The sequence below is a fragment of the Schistocerca nitens genome, chromosome 1 (assembly GCF_023898315.1).
Source record: "Schistocerca nitens isolate TAMUIC-IGC-003100 chromosome 1, iqSchNite1.1, whole genome shotgun sequence".
Lineage (NCBI taxonomy): Eukaryota > Metazoa > Arthropoda > Insecta > Orthoptera > Acrididae > Schistocerca > Schistocerca nitens.
In genome coordinates, this window is record NC_064614.1 from 175,402,068 (window position 1) to 175,422,371 (window position 20,304).

General features: G+C 43.7%; 1 protein-coding gene across 2 annotated transcripts in view; it reads right to left on the reverse strand.

Moving 5' to 3' along the window:
* The window catches only part of LOC126244856 (ras-related and estrogen-regulated growth inhibitor-like), a 619,627-nt gene that overhangs the window by 261,681 nt on the left and 337,642 nt on the right, over positions 1-20,304 (reverse strand). For both annotated transcript variants that reach the window (XM_049948271.1, XM_049948270.1), the window contains exon 3: positions 15,459-15,515. In XM_049948271.1, the coding sequence (XP_049804228.1) occupies positions 15,459-15,515 (57 nt within the window). The remainder of the gene's footprint in view (positions 1-15,458; positions 15,516-20,304) is intronic.

A 20,304-nucleotide genomic window follows, 5' to 3' on the forward strand; every position in this document is an offset into this window, starting at 1 on the left:
TATGACAATGCTGTGCTGAATATATGTTTTGACGATGCCATTATGGCCTTATCACTATAGGACATGGTGTAATTAAGATCTGAGGATGGTCGTTACGGACTGAAGCCTGTCATCGTCTAAAGAACTGGTATTGTGATCAAAGACTGGAATAAAAAACATTTTAAAGGTAAATTAATCTCAGCCCTAATTCGGCTACGGAAGACCAACTCAGTAGCTGTCATTCGCCTCTGACAATGACTATTGTGGAAATCATAGAAATATTGAGCTCTAACGGAAGTCTGAGGAGACTAGGAATATTTTATTCATAAATGATGCAAGTTGCTGTTCTGCACTAAATGAGCTATCACAGGCTAACGCAGGTCCTTTCACTCAGCTGCGTGTTTCCTCATTTTCTCATCCTAGTCGGACGCTGCCGGCAAGGCACGTCGCGCAAGCGGTATGACTGCCCACACTTTGCGCCGCAGTTTCACCGTCCATTGTGGCTGCGACGCCGGCGGAACCCGTTCCGGTGACATTTACGTGGCTGCGGCTGGGGCTCTTCACTTTCCTGGCGGCCTGCCTGGACGTGCGTGTAAATAACGGGGCGGGGCTGGTGGGGGAGGGGCGAGCAGGAAAGGGGACGCCCCGGCGTCGCAAATTTCCGCCGCTCTTGCTGCGACGCGGCGAACTCTCTCCCGTGCTCTGCGTCGCCACTCCTGCCTGCAGAGCTGCTGCCGGAACTTGCACACTGGGTGGTCGCTCTGGTGCTGGGCCACAAACGACCCTCGTCTCACTAGAAAAGGCACTGTTGTTTTCTAGACACGTCCACAACGCATTCCATACTAATGGCTCCTTTTTTGTGTCGGTTTTGAGTGTTCGAGCCACATTATTTTGAATCGAATAACTGTCGCCGTAGGAATGATGATCTCTGTTGTCATAGTAAATAAACAAACAATGTCTGGGTCACAACTTCTTTTATTACGAACTGCCAGTCTCAATCTGCATTGCAGAGAATCTTCAGGTCTGGCGCCATAGACTGCACTTTGCAGCTCCAGACCTAAAAATGATATACAACGCAGATTGGAAACGAAAGTGAGTAGCAAAATAAGGTGTGATCCAGGTCGTGTTTTTTTTTATTTACCAACTAGTGTTTCCCCACGGGTTTGCTTGTGTACATGTATGTCACATATATTGCTCACATTTCCTTCAGTATCTTTTGTGCGCTTCCTCCTCCCCATTCCGTCATGTCTTCTCATCACTGTCTAGGTCCTCTTCCTCTCACTTCATCCTCTCTACCCTGAGTCCACCTCCTCCTTCCCATATCTCCATTATCCTCCCCCAATTTATATACCATCCCCACATATATTCTATTTCTGTCCATCTTCACCTCCTCCTTCTCTCAGTCCATCTTTTCCTTTTCTCTCTCATACACTTTCTCTCTCTCTCTCTCTCTCTCTTTCTGTCTGTCCATCTATATGCCTATCGCAACGCCCTACATCCCATCTTTGTACACCTTCTCCTCCACCGCTCCTTCCCCCCTCTCCCTTTGATCCTCCTGCGCCCTCTCTACATTAATCTCCTTCTGCGTCCTCTCCTTATTCACCTCATCCTTCCCCTCTCCTTATCCATCTCTTCTTGTCCCCTTTGTCCATCCTCTAATCTATCCAGCTCAAACTTTCTCCAACAATGCCCATCCACACATGTAGCCCATGCTAATCAGGTTGACAAAGCAAGCTGATACTACTCCCACAACATGCCCATTATGCAGGACAGTCTACATATCAGGGGCTTAAGAACCTTTTATTTTTCCTCTAATATAAGGATGCTATAAAAAGAATGGCTGTAGGCAGACACCAGTCCCACACATCACCTCTGTAGTGCAGGGCAGCTTACGCATAAAGAGCTGCCCCTGAAACACAGGTTGCCTGGAAATCAAGTCATTGGAAGGGCAGCCTATGTGACAGAGGCTGCAAAAACATATTTTTCTGTACCTCCACTCTTATTGGAGCTAGGTGGTTATAAACTAAAAAGACCTGATACTGATGAGGTTCGCTGTCTGTGTGCCAGATTTGGCTGAAATCGATCTAGGAGTTTGGGAGGAGATTTCAGACATACATACATACATGCATACATACAGATCAAGCAGCAGCAGCAGAAGAAGAAGAAGAAGAAGAAGAAGAAGATCATTAAGACCATGAAATGTGTATAGAACAGAGATACACCAATTAAATACTCACTATTGAAAAAATTGTCCCATTTGAAATCCATCGACACTTGCTAAAGGTGCATAGAGATGATACAGTAGATTTGGCCTGCAGACTCCTTCCCCTTTTACAAAAGTGCATAATGAATGCGTGTGACTTTCTGGAGATCATATGTAACTGAATTCTTGACCTACTTTACTGTGTTATTCAGCCTTTGTTATTTGTTGTAATTTCCATGAAAAGTTTATCGAGACAATACTGTAAATATATGCTTACCAAGAAAAATCGCCAAACCGCTGTTTGTTTCAGAAGTTATCTTATTTAGACAACCAGTTTCGGCGTATCTTCAGGCCCCTATGCACTTTCTGTACAGACGATCAGATATACATTAAGTGTATAGGGGCCTTAAGATGGTGTTACTCATATGCCGAAACTGGTTGTCAAAATAACTTCTGACAACATATGGCTGTTTGGCGTTTTTCCTTGATGAAAGTATTTGACCAGCCAGTGTCCATTATCCACAATGCATCAATAAAGATTGAGTAATGTGTGGCGGAGGTACAGTGTTTCATTATTGGTGAAAATCATGTGCACGACAAGCCACAGTCGAATCCATGTACCTACCCAATAGCATCTCAATCGCCTCATCCACGTTTATCCCTGGATTACAACCACTGATGTGCACTGCTAGATACTAGCTGTAAAGTTTAGACAAGATATTACACATCCTCGGTTATCGCACAATGAGTGCAGGATTGGTTTCTTGGTTTCACGAGACAAAAGTCAGTGAATGTAAATTTGTCGGATCTACTGTACAAACAAGAGGCTGAAAATGGCAATTTTGTGAACACCACCATCACTACGATACGTGTGTCAGCACTACAAGCTGGAATCAAGAAATCCGTGGATTCGCGATGTACGAATTCTTCAACAATGCAGAAGGTCAAGACTTAGTCAACTGCAGGCAATGTGATGTGCACAGTCTTCTGGAATAGCCGCGGTATGATTGTTTTGGATGTCTTGGAGTCTACAGCAACTGACAACTGAAAACAGTGCAAAACTACGTACAAATTTCCAGTCATGCCACAGAATAATAAGATCTTCTAATTTCAATAGGACAACGCCAGGCCTCACAACAAGTTTTCGACCATGGAACTAATGGCCAATTCAGCTGGACTGTCCTACTACATCCACCGTACAGTCCTGGTTTAGCACATTATGACTTCCATCTTTCTAGGCCTATAAAAGGCGGTCTACAGTGATCTACGTATTCCAGATTCAGGTGCTGTTATCATGCTCTAAAACAGTGCATAGCCTGAGCTGGTTCAGGTTATTATGAGAACAGCACTCACGCCTCTGTTTATCACTGGGAAAACTGCACGACGATTGAAGGTTACTATGTGGAAAAATGTCAGTAGGTGGTTGAATTCTTCCCCTGCTGAACTGTATTTAGTGCTTCCTGCAGCTGTTTTAGATTCCATTAAAGTAAAGACATTGGTTTCAGAATGACCCTCATAAATATGATGTTACGAGGTACTGTGTGATGCGAAAGTAACAGAAAATATGAGAAGAGGATAATTAAAACAGAGATATTCCCAAAGGCCCAGCTATCAGGAAAGGGTAATGTGCCGTCGACGACACGGTTATTACAGACGGAGCACAAACTCGAACTTGAGAGGTTGAGGGAAATCGGTGTTGTGTTTCCAAAGAGACCAACTGTAACCGGTTTAGGAAGATATAAATTTGGTTGCGATTCCCAGGAGTTTAATCGCTGTCCTCCTAGGTGCCGATCCACACTCTTACAACTGTGCAACCTCGTTCAGCAGAGGTCCATGTACGGTGATAACTGCAACTTTCTACAGTGTTTCGAAGACTCAGGTTCTCTCGAGAAACTGCTACTGACTATTGTATTTGTGCTCACAGCTCCGCATTAACATCAACAGGATTCTAGATATCACGTGGAAATGTACAGCCACTTGTCAGTAATGTTGCGAAAACAACAGTAACATTTTGAAAACGTCAGGGTCAAAATCATATAGACGATTCTGAACGAAGTACTTGAGACCAAGAAACAACTGCTGAAAATGATTATTAAATTTCCTATTGTAGCTACCTCTCTAAGCTGACACGTGCGTGGAAAGTTACGACCACGAGTCCCAACCCGACAAAATTATGCCACGCAAAACGAAACAGGCTGCTAGGACGTTACCAACCAGGATCTGCTGTTTCTACTGTAGTTATGCATACATCCTCACGTAAGAAAATCAATTGGAGTGGTATCTGGCGATCGCGCTGGCCAGGACCTACAGGGAACAGGATTCAAAGTCCCAGTCCAGCGATGAGGGTACCTGTCGTTCATCTGTGGACGGACCGGAGCCTGATGGTGCGCTAGAGTGCATTCGCCGTAGAGGCCATCGTGGAGAACAAGAGATAAACTCTCCACCAACAGAGGCAGCACATCTCGAACAGAGACTTGGAAACGCGTGTCATCCTAACTGGCTGAAGGGAATACGGTTCTCTTTGCTGATCTTGTATATTATTCTGGCCCACAAGTTGATACGTAATCGCTGCTGATGTTCTGAGACGGACGAAGCGTATGGATTTTATCAATACAGTAATGACGATCGTGGCAGAAAAAAACATCACTACAATTGAAAGAGGCTTCATCCGTGAATAACACAAACTGTAGGAAGTTCAGAACTGCAATAGCGCACTGGATATCCACTACGGTCGCAGGTTCGAATCCTGCCTCGGGCGTGGATGTGTGTGATGTCCTTAGGTTAGTTAGGTTTACGTAGTTCTAAGTTCTAGGGGACTGTGACCACAGCAGTTAAGTCCCATAGTGCTCAGAGCCATTTGAACCACATCCACTGAAAAAACTGAACTGCGAATCATTTGGTTCCAGTGCTCGCACACATTGATTTTGACATGGGGTATTAGAGGTGCTCCATTGATGCATCCCACACGCTATTCTTCGAACTGTGCACTCAAAAAACAGGTTTGTCTGGCCTCTCAACAGATACCCCTCCGTTGTGGTTGCACCTACGGTACAGCTATCTGTATCGTTGAGGCACGCAAGCATCCCCACCAACGGCAATGTCCATAGTTCATGGGGGGAAGCCTAGCGATCTAACACAGTCAAATTCTACTGTGCGAACAACCTGTCAAGGCCTTCCATTAGATGCTAAAATCTTTTTGGTAACAGCGTCTTCTCAAGAAATAAGATGGGTTTTTAAATTTTTCATCTGTGCTTTCTGAGCGCGAAAGTCTAAGGAAATCGGACTTCATATGTAAGGAACCGGACAATGAAGACTATGGAAGGAATTGAAATGTGCTGTAAATAACATAGTACAGTCAAGTGCTATGAGTGAAGTCATTAGAAGACTGTTACTATTAGAGAGATGAGAGGGACAATATCTTGAATCCCTAATTAAATTTGACAATGGGGGATAAGTGGGCTAAAAGAAAAATAGGGGTGGAGAAATACTGATGTAGATTAGATCAGATTAATCAGAAAATTTGTTGTGACAGATATGTAAAAACTAAGAAATTCACGGACATTAGAAACGGTGGATGGAACACAACAAATCAAGCCGCCAAGGCATAGTAAAAAGTAATAAACAAATAAAAGTAGAAATATTTAGGTAATTGATGTTATTACGTTTTCATCCGGAGTTCTAGGTGTAAGAAGCTCCAGCACTATTATGGTCCGAGTTTACGGTTGTGAAAAGTATTAAAGAAGCCACCTAATGAGGCGGTATTCCTTAAACACACGCAGTGGACAGCACAACAGCGCGTACTGTGTCACTGCTTACGAGTTTCCGTCAGCCCATCTTTATGGGCCGTTAGTAATACGTAATGAGCGTCTGTCATACGCCTCCGCACATTAACGTTGCCTCTCGTACCATTTGAATATTAACGAAACGTTTCAAGTGTCCTCCGTAAATGTCACCTTTCTCACACGTTTCTTGGTTTTATTGTTAGCGTGCACTTCAGCAGGTTTGATTTACTCATGTGGCGCGCGTGTAGTCGAATGTGAACCCATACTGTCATTCAAGAATGGAAATATTACATTACTTGCTCTGATATTCGGTCAGTAGAAGTTTGCTCCGGAAACCGCTTCATTCTTTTAGTTGAATAACGATAGCAAAACTAGCGGCTGTGTTTGAATCTAACGTCATTAATGTTTTTTAACACATGCTACCAGTTTTGATACCACGTGGTGTCATCTTCAGGCCCCGAAAGTAACACAGTTGTCGTCTGACCATACTGGGTTTGTTATTGCCATAGAAGTACGGATTCCATTTAATATGGCCTGCTACATACAATTCTGTTCATTGCACATGAAAACGGCTGTGGATGGCAGGTTACGTTCGGGGCCTGAAGATAATACCATGTGGTGTCGAAACTTGAAGCTTGTGTTAAAAAGAATAAACGACGTTAGATTCAAATTCAGCCGCTGGTGTTTTATCGTTATTCAAGTATTACGTGTCCAGCAGCATTGACTGTTTCCTTGATGGATTACCAGAGACTCTTCATTTTTTTAGTTATATGTTGGCTACTACACGAACGTTTGGTTCAGATCACTATTTCGTTCTTAACACCGTAATTTTTTAATATATGATTGTCTGCAGATGTCTAAAGCAGCTATGTTAAGCCAGAATATTGTCCAACGTCAGAAGATGTGATACACTTAACTTTTTGTGATTTCCTTATGTTCATTCATTTTAGTCATATGGATGTTGCATGTTTGTCTCTCATTTCCGGGAAAGTGGACATTTTTTAACGAAAACACTTGTCACTGATATTTCTGGCATTAATTGAGCCTTACGTAAGTTCAAAAAATGGTTCAAATGGATCTGAGCACTATGGGACTTAGCTTCTGAGGTCATCAAGCCCCTAGAACTTAGAACTACTTAAACCTAACTAACCTAAGGATACCACACACATCCATGCTCGAGGCAGGATTCGAACCTGCGACCGTAGCAGCAGCGCGATTCCGGACTGAAGCGCCTAGAATCACTCGTCCACAGCGGCCGGCCGTTTAACTGAGTAATCGAAGATTGAATGCATGCAATGGAACATCTGAACCACCTTGGTTGCTTTGATGCCCTTCACCTCTGGAGCAGCTAACCATTAACGTTTGGAATAACATGGCAGAAAATGTTAGAAGCAGACATGAACACTCATTAAGGTAAAAAGAAAATAATGTATAAGGAATACATCGCGCAGATCCATTTGGTAGGGCTCTCACCTGTATTTTGTTAATCGTATATTGGGTAAATTTCCACTCAGATGGCTTTTATTTGAGGAATTTATATCACATTATTACACAATCGTATCTTCAGTTGTTCGTACACATAGATGTTCTAATAATCAAAATCCACATAAGACAACCAAACCAAAATGGTATTCACGGATTTAAATGAGGCGTAATCTATTTGAGTATCGTCCCCGGCTAGCCGGGCGGTCTAACGCGCTGCTTCCCGAGCGGGAAGGCGTGCCGGTCCCCGGCACGAATCCGCCCGGCGGATTACTGTCGAGGTTCGGCGTGCCAGCCAGCCCGTCGATGGTGTTTAAGGCGGTTTTCCATCTGCCTCGGCGAATGCAGGCTGGTTCCCCTTATTCCACCTATGTCGGCGATTGCTGCGCAAACACTGTCTTCACCTACGCCTACACCATAATTACTCTACCACGCAAACATTAGGGTTACACTCGTCTGGTGTAAGACGTTCCGGAGAGAGGGGCAAGGAGGGTGGGGGTCCACTGGGGGCCGAACCGCACAGTAACCCTGGGTTCGGGGCTGCTGTAGCCTGTTGTGGGGTTGTGTACCACTCAGGGCTACAGTGGGGACAAAGCTTTTCTTCGTTTCTAGGTCCCCAGTTCAATATATATAAATCGTGTTTCCAGAATGAGATTTTCACTCTGCAGCGGAGTGTGCGCTGATATGAAACTTCCTGGCAGATTAAAACTGTGTGCCCGACCGAGACTCGAACTCGGGACCTATGCTTTTCGCGAGCAAGTGCTCTACCAACTGAGCTACCCCAGCACGACTCACGGCCCCTCCTTACAGCTTTACTTCTGTCTCGTCTCCTACCTTCCAAACTTTACAGAAGCTCTCCTGCGAACCTTGCAGAACTAGCACTCCTGAAAGAAAGGATATTGCGGAGACATGGCTTAGCCACAGCCTGGGGGATGTTTCCAGAATGAGATTTTCACTCTGCGACGGAGTGTGCGCTGATATGAAACTTCCTGGCAGATTAAAACTGTGCTAGTTCTGCAAGGTTCGCAGGCGAGCTTCTGTAAAGTTGGGAAGGTAGGAGACGAGATACTGGCAGAAGTAAAGCTGTGAGCACCGGGCGTGAGTCGTGCTTCGGTAGCTCAGATGGTTGAGCACTTGCCCGCCAAAGGCAAAAGTCCCGAGTTCGAGTCTCGGTCGGGCACACAGTTTTAATCTGCCAGGAAGTTTCATAAATCGTGTTGTTGTGGTCTTCAGTGCGAAGACTGCTTTGCTGCAGTTCTCCACCCTAGTCTATGTTGCTCAACCCCACTTCATCTCTACACAGCTACTGACACCTACAGCCATTTGAACCTGCTTATTGCATTCAAGCGTCGGTCTTCCTCTACAATTTTTACCTCCCACAACCCATTGCAATACCAAACTGAAATCTCTGATTTTTCACGACGTGTCTTATCAACTGATCCCTTTTTGTCAAGTTGTCTGTTTTCCTCTAATTTGATTCAGAACATTTTATTCTCATCAGAATCGACAACACACCAACAGCGACAACGACAGTTCAAGTATACAAGCCGAAGTCGCTAGCTGAAGAATAGAGAAAGTGTATGACGATACTGGAAGGGTAATACGGTACATAAAGGGAGATGAAAATCTAATTGTCTTGGAGGATTGGAATACGGATGTAGAGGAAGGAGTAGAGGAAAGCGGTACAGGAGAATATGGGCTTTGTATTAGGAATGGGAGGAAGTTTACTTGAGTTCTGCAAGAATTTAGTTGGTAGTAGCGAGTACTCTGTTCAATAATCACAAGATGGGGACGTGTACTTGGAAAAGGCATGGAGATACGGGAAGGCTTCAGTTAGAATACATCATGGTCAACAAATATTCTCAAATCAGATACTGGACTGTAAGGTGTACCCAGGAAGAGATATAGACTCAGATCACAATATAGTAGTCACGATGAGTAGGCTGAAGTTAAACAGACTAGTCAGGAAGAACCAATGCGCAAAACAGTGGGATACGAAACTACTAAAGAACGAATAGATACGCTTGAATTTCTCTTAGGCTATGGCTATTGCGGTAAGGAATAGATCAGGAGGCAGTTCAGTTCAAGAGGAATGGGCATTTCTAAAAAGAGCGATCACAGAATTTTGAAAGAAAAACGTAGGTTTAAAGAAGGTAAATGCTAAGAAACCATGGGTAGCAGAACAAATACTTAAGTTGATCGATGAAAGAAGGAAGTACAAAAATGTTTAACGAAATTCAGGAATAAATAAATACAAGTCACGATGGAATGAAATAAATAGGTAGTGCGGGGAAGCTAAGCCGAATAGGCTGCATAAAAAATCTGAAGAAATCGGAAACGAAACGTTTCTTGGAAGGACTGACTCAGCATACAGGGAAGTCAGAACAACCTTCACTGAAACTAAAAGCAAGGGCGATAACATTAAGAGTAAATGAAATGTCGTGTGGCTAGGGCCTCCCGTCGGGTGGAACGGTCGCCTGGGGAAAGTCATTTTTTAGGCGACGCCACGTCGGCGACTTACGTGTCGATGAGGATGAAATGATGATGAAGACAACACAACACCCAGTCCGTGAGCGGAGAAAATCTCCGACCCAGCCGGGAATCGAACCAGGGCCCCTTGGCATAGCATTCGGTCACGCTGACCACTCACCTATCGAGGTAAACAACATTAATAGTGTAATCCACTGTTACACACGAGGATAGAGAGGATATGTGAAAAAAATACACTGAAGGTCTCTATCAGTAAGAGGTCTTGCCTGATGACGTGTAAAAGAACAAACAGGAGACGATATAGGAGAGACAAGAGATCCAGTATTAGAATCAGAATTTAAAAGAGCTCTGGAACACATAAAATCAGATATGGCAAAAGGAAAAAATATCATTCCGCCAGAATATGTTGATTAGTGGAAGTGGCAGCAAAAGTACTATTCCAATTAGTGTGTAGAATGTACGAGGCTGGCGATATACCTCCAGACTTTCGAAAAAACATTATGCACACCATTCCAAAGACTGCAAGAGCTGACAAGTGCGAGAATTATCGTACAATCAGCTTAACATTCCATTTATCCAGGTTTCTGACAGAAATAATAAACAGAAGAATTGGAAAGAGAATTGGGGAAGTTTTAGATGACGACCTGTTTGGCTTTAGGAACGGTAAAGGCACCAGAGAGGCAATTCTGACATTATGGTTGATAAATGAACCAAGATTAAAGAAAAACCAAGGCACGTTAATAGTATTTGACGACGTGGAAAGGCGTTAGAAAATGTTAAATGGTGCAAGATGTTCGAAATTCTAAGAAAAATAGGGGGAAGCTTCGGGAAAGACGGGTGATATAAAGTATGCTCAAGAACCAAGAGGGAATAATAACCGTGGAGAGAGTAAATCGTAGTAACACGAAAGTAATGAGAAGTAGCAGAAAAAAGAACAGTGAGAAAGTAAACATTAGGATTGGTAATCACGAAGATGAAGGAAGTCTGCTACCTATGCAGCAAAATGACATTGTCTGACAAGAAAGTTGTCGAATGTCAATGTAACTCTGTACACGTACACACTATCTGCCACCAAAGTGCATTAGTGCTGTTACCATGAATGGTATGGTATGTAAGGAGAGTAAACTAAAGCAGATGTTATGTGATCAGTGAAGAACCCGGAGGTGAAGCGTACTTGTGTGAGATAGTGTTACCACCACCTGACAGAGTTTAAATGAATAATGAAACAGGAAGTGTTCAGCAAAATGTGAAACGTCGACCACGACGTGCAACAAATGATGATGCCCAAGTAGGTGTTTTAACTGCTGTCGCAGATAATCCGCACATCAGTAGCAGACAAACTGCGCGAGAATCGGGAATCTCAACAACGTCGGTGTTGAGAATGCTACATCAACATCGATTGCACCCGTACCCTGTTTCTATGCACCAGGAATTGCATGGCGACGGCTTTGAACGTCGTGTAAAGTTCTGCCACTGGGCACAAGGGAAATTACGGGACGATGACAGATTTTTTGCACGCGTTGTATTTAGCGGCGCAGCGTCATTCACCAACAGCGGTAACGTAAAGACATTATATGCACTATTGGGCAACGGAAAATCCACGATGGCTGCGAAAAGTGGAACATCAGCGACATTGGCAGGTTAATGTATGGTGCGGCATTATGGGAGGAAGGATAATTGACCCCCATTTTATCGATGGCAATCTAAATGGTGCAATGTATGCTGATTTCCTACGTAATGTTCTACCGATGTTACTACAAGATGTTTCACTGCATAACAGAATGCCGATGTACTTCCAACATGATGGATGTCCGGCACATAGCTCGCGTGCGGTTGAAGCGGTATTGGTTCAAATGGCTCTGAGCACTATGGGACTTAACATCTGAGGTCATCAGTCCCCTAGAACTTAGAACTACTTAAACCTAACTAACCTAACGACATCACACACATCCATGCCCGAGGCAGGATTCGAACCTGCGACCGGAGCGGTCACGCGGTTCCAGACTGAAGCGCCTTTAACCGCACGGCCGAAGCGGTATTGAATAGCATATTTCATGGCAGGTGGATTGGTCGTCAAAGCACCATACCATGGCCCGCACGTTCACCGGATCTGACGTCCCCGGATTTCTTTCTGTGGGGAAAGTTCAAGGATATTTGTTATCGTGATCCACCGACAACGCCTGACATCATGCGTCAGCGCATTGTCAATGCATGTGCGAACATTACGGAAGGCGAACTACTCGCTGTTTAGAGGAATGTAGTTACAAGTATTGCCAAATGCATGGAGGTTGACGGACATCATTTTGAGCATTTATTGCATTAATGTGGTATTTACAGGTAATCACGCTGTAACAGCATGCGTTCTCAGAAATGATAAGTCCACTAAGATACATGTATCACATTGGAACAACCGAAATAAAATGTTCAAACATACATACGTTCTGTATGTATGTTAATTTAAAAAACCTACCTGTTACCAACTGTTCGTCTAAAATTTTGAGCCATATATTTATGACTATTACAGCGCCATCCATCACAAAGCGAAAAAAGTTGTCCAACAAAAACATTCATATTTCTTTACGTACTACACGAATATGTAATAAAAACTGGGGGTTCCCATTTAAAAAACGCAGTGGTATCCGTTTGACCTATGGCAGCGCCATCTAGCAGGCCAACAATAGCGCCATCTGGTTACCCCCTTCAAGCTAGACAAGTTTCTTTCTTTGTAGTTTTTTCGTTTGACGCTTATTTCGTGAGATATTTGGCCCGGTCACGATCAATGGACGACCCTGTATATAAGACAAGTCTCTGGCGCACTTATTAGATCGGTTACTGCTGCTAAAATTGCGGGTTATCAAGATTTAAGTTTGTTTGAATGTGGTTTTGTAGTCGGCGTACGTGCGATGGGACACATCAACTCCGAGGATAACGATTAAGTGGGGATTTTCCCGTACGACCGGTTCAGGAATGTGCCGTGAATATCAGGAATCCGGTAAAACATCAAATCTCCGACATCGCTGCGGCCGGGAAAAGATCCTGCAATAACGGGACCAACGATGACGTGACAAAACCGCAGCCCTCCTGCAAATTGCTGCAGATTTGAATGCTGGGCCATCAATACGTGTCAGCGTGCGAACCATTCAACGAAACATCATCGATAAGGGCCTACGCAGCGTAAGGTTCACTCGTGTACCCTTTATGACTGCACGACACAAAGCTTTACGCCTCACCTGGGCCCGTAAACACCGGCACTGGACTGTTGATGACTGGAAACTTGTTACCTGGTAGCCGGCCGAAGTGGCCGTGCGGTTCTAGGCGCTGCAGTCTGGAACCACGAGACCGCTACGGTCGCAGGTTCGAATCCTGCCTGAGGGATGGACGTGTGTGATGTCCTTAGGTTAGTTAGGTTTAATTAGTTCTAAGTTCTAGGGGACTAATGACCTCAGAAGTTGAGTCCCATAGTGCTCAGAACCATTTGAACAATTTTTTTTTGTTACCTGGTCAGACGAGTCTCGTTTCAAATTGTATCAAGCGGATGGACGTGTACGGGTATGAAGACAACCTCATGAAGGATGTTCAAGCTGGTGGAGGCTGTGTAATGGTGTGAGACATGCGCAGTTGGAATGATATGGGACCCCTACTATGTCTAGATACGACTCTGACAGGTAACACGTACGTAAGCATCCTGTCTGATCACCTGCATCCATTCATGTCCATTGTGCACTCCGACGGACTTGGGCAATTGTAGGAGGACAATGCGACGCCACACACGTTCTGAATTGCTACAGAGTGGCTCGAGGAACAATCTTCTGAGTTTAAACACTTCCGCTAGCCACCAAATTCCCCAGACATGAACATTATTGAGCATTCTGGGATGTCTTGCAACGTGCTGTTTGAAGAGATCTCCACCCCCTCATACTCTTTCGGGTTTATGGACACCCCTGCAGGATTCACGGAGTCATTTCCCACCAGGACTACTTCAGACATGAGTTTGAATTCATGCCACGTTGTGTTGCTTCAGTTCTGCGTGCTCGCGGGGGCCCTACACGATATTAGGCCGGTATACAAACTTCTTGAGCTCTTCAGAGTAGGTCCTTTATGCACTTCTATCTTCTCACAGATGTTCATAATAGATCACAGATACTACGCTACAGAGCATAAGAATTTTATACCCAGAGAAATCCCGTCTCTGTGAAAAAGACTGAAGAACTTTATGCCTGACCAGTTTCTCAATACGCTTCAGAAAAATGTATCTACATGATACGCTTCAATACCGTTGAACTTCGTCGATTTTGAAAGAAGGTCTTAGTAGCATATTTATTTCGATTTCGAACACAGGTCTTAGTTGCATATTTCTCTCGATTTCGAACGCATATTTCAGTGTTTATGTTCGTTCGCACATTTACAATTACCTACTTTTTTATAGAAATTCTTTACTTCATATTTTGTCTCTTGTGGATGGAAAAGCTGAGCAGGTTACATTAAAACAGCTCAGCGAATGAAGAACACTTAATGACTGACACAATGATGAATTTCCTTATATAGTCAACTTTTCAGCACGTATGGCAGCATCTAATTTCACACAGATATCTTTAAATGGGATCGTTTATCAGATTAATTAATCGCTAACATTATGAATGTAATTAGTGTCGCATAGAAACAAGTAGTATTTCAAATTTTGAATAGCCTCTTTCAACGGCTCTCCATTCTGCAACATGTGTGGGTCTCAGCGAAACATATAACAATATATGAGAGAGAGAGAGAGAGGGAGAGGGAGAGAGAGAGAGAGAGAGAGAGAGAGAGAGAAAATGGCTCTGAGCACTATGGGACTCAACTGCTGTGGTCATCAGTCCCCTAGAACTTAGAACTACTTAAACCTAACTAACCTAAGGACAGCACACAACACCCAGCCATCACGAGGCAGAGAAAATCCCTGACCCCGCCGGGAATCGAACCCGGGAACCCGGGCGTGGGAAGCGAGAACGCTACCGCACGACCACGAGATGCGGGCACAGAGAGAGAGAGAGAGAGAGAGAGAGAGAGAGAGAGAGATTCTTGTATCTGGAAGATAAATGGGTATATGTTTCCTCCATTTCTTTCTTCTCCCGTGAAATTCCCAATCCTTATATTGCTGCAACTTCCACAGTGTTGTTACTGATGATGGTCAGAATGGGTTGTCATTCCCCCAAGAAACCTTCCAGCACCTGACTGAACGTATGCCCGCGAGAGTGGAAGCTGTCGTCAAAGCTAGGGGTGGGCCAACACCATATTGAATTCCGGCATTAGCGCAGGAGGGCGCCACAAACCTGTAAGTCATTTTCAGCCATGTGTCCGGCTACTTTTGATCCTATAGTGTATGTCATTCTTCTGTGTGACTTGAAGTTTTCGTGAGTGAGTAGCGTACACTACTGGTTATTTACAGAAAGCTGTGTAAGATCATCGGAAATAACCACAGCAGCTGTCAGAAACAGGGAATGACAGCTTCCCACTGAATGAAGGCCAATACACTGCGTGGTACTTACCGCTGTTGGAACTGTACTCCCCGATGTATCGCTTGGTGAGGTAGCGCACCGTGACGGCTGCAACACACAGGAAAAGAAAGCAATGTCAGTGCCGCAGTTGTGTTTACATCTGAAGGTAGAATCAAGAATGCAAGGTCTCTGATACGGCCGCAAAGAGCGAGCAACGAATTCCAGAACGTTTACTTCCGCATGTACTACTTCCAGCCGTTTTACGTTAAGTCTTATGCACTTACATACATACAGAAGGCAGGGAAATAAGTAAGGGAAATAAGTAAGTTGCAGATTTCCGCTCTACTCTACCACTGGTAAGTCTGAAGCTTTGTCAAATAAAAGAAATGTTATGAAATTAGTTATCATGAGTTAAAGTGTTTCACTGGAATGGTTAAGATAGTGGACGCGATGTACAATGAACATTCGTTCTAATACCTTACAAGTAACCGTCATTCAGGTAAACCGCCATTCAGATTTTTTGCCTCCAAAGTGAGTTCTTTTTACATTTCTTGAAGCACATCGCTAAAGACATAGAGAAGCGGTGGTCTGGGCACAAGGTTATATCTCAGTAAATCTTTGGTACCCCTAACGCATTTATAAAAGCGTTACAATAATACTTTAAATAACCCCAGTTCTCCCAAGTGTCGTAAATCGAGAGATTTGAGTAATATTCCTCCAACGTACGAATTCTTCTTTCTATAGTTAAGAAACTCATTTCTTGGTGCAAGTACTAGTTGAACGAATTATGTGCATATACCTGCACTAATGACATTTGCGTAACCCGATACATGTACTAATCATAATACAGTTAGTGTCGTTAATAAATTATTTACTAGGAGCATCAAATAGTCATGAAGAAAATGTGTGTCCAGCGGTAAATAGCATAGTTAAATTTTTTTATCAGTGATTATAAATGCTTGCTTGCCAGTCATCTATGAAAGGATTTAAAAACTACCAGAAATCGGAAAATTTAACATCTTCATCGACAAACGCTTCGAGATATATCAAACGTACAAATTTATCTTGACCATTGTAGATCTGCTTGACTGAATACATTACGTTATTTGCAGACACTGTACGTGCACTTCGGTTTATCAATAACTATTTTCATCAATATAACAACGTCTCGGTTTTTTAGCAGGTTAATTGCAGGAAAGAACCTAATGTGAGATATCCGTGTTTATTAAAATGTCAGGTTCCATTATTGCCAGTAGGTTCGCAGAATAAGTTCAGTAAAAGTGTAATAAAACAACCACGCTTTGAATTTTTAGCGCTACGTGTAGAAGTTTTACTAGCTAGCAGTTATGAGAGCCTCCGTCAACTAGTACACATAGTTTACGATTTAATTTGCGGTTCCAAACAAGTGACACAGAAATACTAAAAAAGACAGTACAACTCAGTTTCACGTTTAATTATCCTCAACGCCTGGCACGTTTTTATGACTCCTATGTGATTTAACGCGAACGAGAGAGGTCTACGTAGCAGCGAGACACGCGTTAAACAAGTAATGCCCATTTAAAAATGACAATCAATGTTTCATCACAATTTCTTTCATACTTTTAATTTATTATTTCTGTGAACTCGAAAATAAAAGGTTCTGATAAAAGGAGTTAATTTGATGACTGCGATAAATGCGGCCTTCAAACTCATTAACAATAATTTCCTTACTATGCTTCCCTTACATATTTTTAAACTGGTTTTCTACTATTCTCTGAGAATCAAAAATAATAGAGAAACTATGAATTTTATGTAAGAAAATAAGCAAGAGGCACAGTACAGATGGAAATCTCTTCCAGTGACATCTAAAGCGGCTGTTAATTCGTAGATTAATAACTGTAATAAATGGCTACAAACAAAATGCGTCGGAAGTGTTACTATATGTATATTCTTGTATTATCTACATCTTTCAGAAGGCACGTAACTCTTGCAAACAGCATTAAGAGCTCCGCGAATTCTTCCCTATCCGCTTCGAGGTGACAGAAAACCCCACTGTTAGATCGATTGCCAATGTTCCATTGCAGGGCAGGAAGTCATAAATCTGTTGCAGAGCCCCGTGTGATGAAACGTGATGGCTGGCAGGTAGTATGTAATCGTGATACACGTTTGCCGGCATAATAACCGCTTTACCGTTCCTCGGCCTTCATTAGCCACGGAATGGCACGTTTTTGCGTGACATTTGCTACCGCGGGACTACTGTACGCCGTGCATGTACGTTTCTATGGCGCCGCGGAATGGCTCGTCGTGACTGTGCGTCGGAATGTACGCATTCTCCACTATCTGATCCCACTTGGCTGCTAATTAAATGAGCTATGGCCGCACGACCGTTCACGGTACAAGCCGAATGCAGCCGTGACGATGAAGTCGTGAAAGACGACTCCCGTCATATCACAAAGAAGAAAATCGAAGTCGTTTTGTGAAACACCGGCGCGCACCACACGCTAAGTTCAATGAGGAAAAAAAAGTTCATAGACGGCAACTTAAGCTTCTGCTTGTATGATGTTCAGAAATGTAGCATATGTATATGCTTTGTGTCACGAATATGTTCTGCCTGTTCTCTTGATCCGAAGTGTTATCCCTTATTTGTTTAAAAGTAGCTCCTCTATCAGGACCAGTCGATCTAGCAATGGAGACCGACCATCCTCTCATCCTCTGCTATGTGGCGTCATTCGGATACGGTAAGTAGACGAGCCACTAAAACGAGAAAGCCACAACCGTGGTCGGCTGGCCTTCGTCCCATGTGGCGCCCTCGATCGCTGTATGGTGTCATCATTGTTACCCTGACTACCGAATTAACCAAATAGTTTTTACGGATTCGATGGCAGCTAAATATTTGTGACATCAAGAATACAGATCTTTTCAGTTGTGCTCTTATGTTCCTGCTTAGCCAAAAAAATCGCGACATACTCGGAAAAAAAAACCGTCACAATATTGAAGGAACTCATTCCTGAAAGAGCACGTTCTTACATGTAAATAACACCGAATATTGCAGAACATACTCCCATACTCCTGTTACATGGGTAAGAAAGTGACAGTCTCACAAACGCGCATTATATATATATATTTTACCGCGACCGTCACATCTCCAACATTTGTTGAAATGTATAATAAGCAATCCAAGAAAAAGGAATTTTATTCCTTTACTGATTTCAGGCATCTAGTTACCTTCTTCAGAACACTGAACGAAAAAATATACTACAAGTAAGTAAAATTCAAATAAGAATATTAAGATTTTAAGAAAGAAAAATTTAAAAATTTAAAGATGAAAATATGGTACACACTTCTATTTGTCGCATTATTATACTTGCAGTCACGAAACGACGGCAGCCCAGTTTAGACTTGTTCTGCGCACTTGCGTCAAGCATTCTCCTACAGGCAGCGAGCGCTCAGAGCGCTCTGGTGTGAATTGCGTAGCCAATGTGAGTACTAAACGCGATCATAGCGAGTTATTTAGCGAGTTTTTATTTCATTTGCTGCGAATTGCCGTGGATAATGGTGGTGGTAAGCGCCAAATTCTAATTTGCTGGAGCCGGCCGAAGTGGCCGTGCGGTTAAAGGCGCTGCAGTCTGGAACCGCAAGACCGCTACGGTCGCAGGTTCGAATCCTGCCTCGGGCATGGATGTTTGTGATGTCCTTAGGTTAGTTAGGTTTAACTAGTTCTAAGTTCTAGGGGACTAATGACCTCAGCAGTTGAGTCCCATAGTGCTCAGAGCCATTTGAACCTAATTTGCTGGATGCAAGGTTCCCTCAAATGCGTATCATGTGTATGTACTACCGCAACTGTCACGTGGAACCGGCAACAATGCAACCTCCGTCCGTGTCTCCACCTGCGCGAACCGCTACCGTTCTTGGATCGGACTGTAGCGAACGTCAAAAGTAAGCAGGTGTATGCAGCATATTGTAGTAGTCCTAAAATAATGAGAACAGTATCTAACACATAATAAATTTATTAATGAAAAGAAAGCTCGTAAATGCTTATATGGGAACCAGAGTGGAGTTGTTATTGTTCAGGTGTTTCCTAATGCGAGGGCGCTAATGCGCTGCTTCTGGACTCGCGTAGGCGCGCCGGCCCCGGATCGAATCTTCCCGGCGAATTAACGATATGGGCCGGTTTGCCAACCAGCCTCGATGTGGTTTTTAGGCGGTTTTCCACATCCCACTAGAAGAATACTGGGCTGGTTCCCCACGCCTCGTCTCAGTTACACGATTCGCAGACATTTGAAAAACGTCCGCACTATTTCATGGCTTACAATTAGACTCAGGCAGCTAGGTTCCACTAATTCAGTACGAGGGGTCACGGGGTGGCGACAGCAAGGGCATCCGGCCAAACTCTGACACTAACATAGCCAAATCCATAGTAACAAGGCCGATCCCGCGTTGGAGTGGGACAAAGGCTCAAAGAAAATGATGATGATGTGTTTCCTAATGGTTTTCACCAGTGATGTGTCATTAACTGTGTAACTGTTAGAAATATAGCTTGAATGGTGAGTTTGTGATAAACCTCCATTGTTTTGTTGCTTGGAAATTGCATATTGTCATAACATGGTAGTTGGAATAAAAAGCACTCCGTCTTCAGGCCGCAAGTGGCCCATCGGGACCATCCGACAGCCGTGTTATCCTCACTGAGGATGTGGATAAGAGGGGCGTGTGGTCAGCACACTGCTCTCCCGGTCGGTACGATGGTTTTCTGTGCCCAGAGCCACTACTATTCGGTCGAGTAGCTCCTCAGTTGGCGTCACGAGGCTGAGTGCACCCCGAAAATCGGCAACAGCGCATTGCGGCCCGGATGGTCACCCAACCAAGTGCCGGCCACACCCGACAGCGTTTAACTTCGGTTATCTGACGGAATCGCTGTATC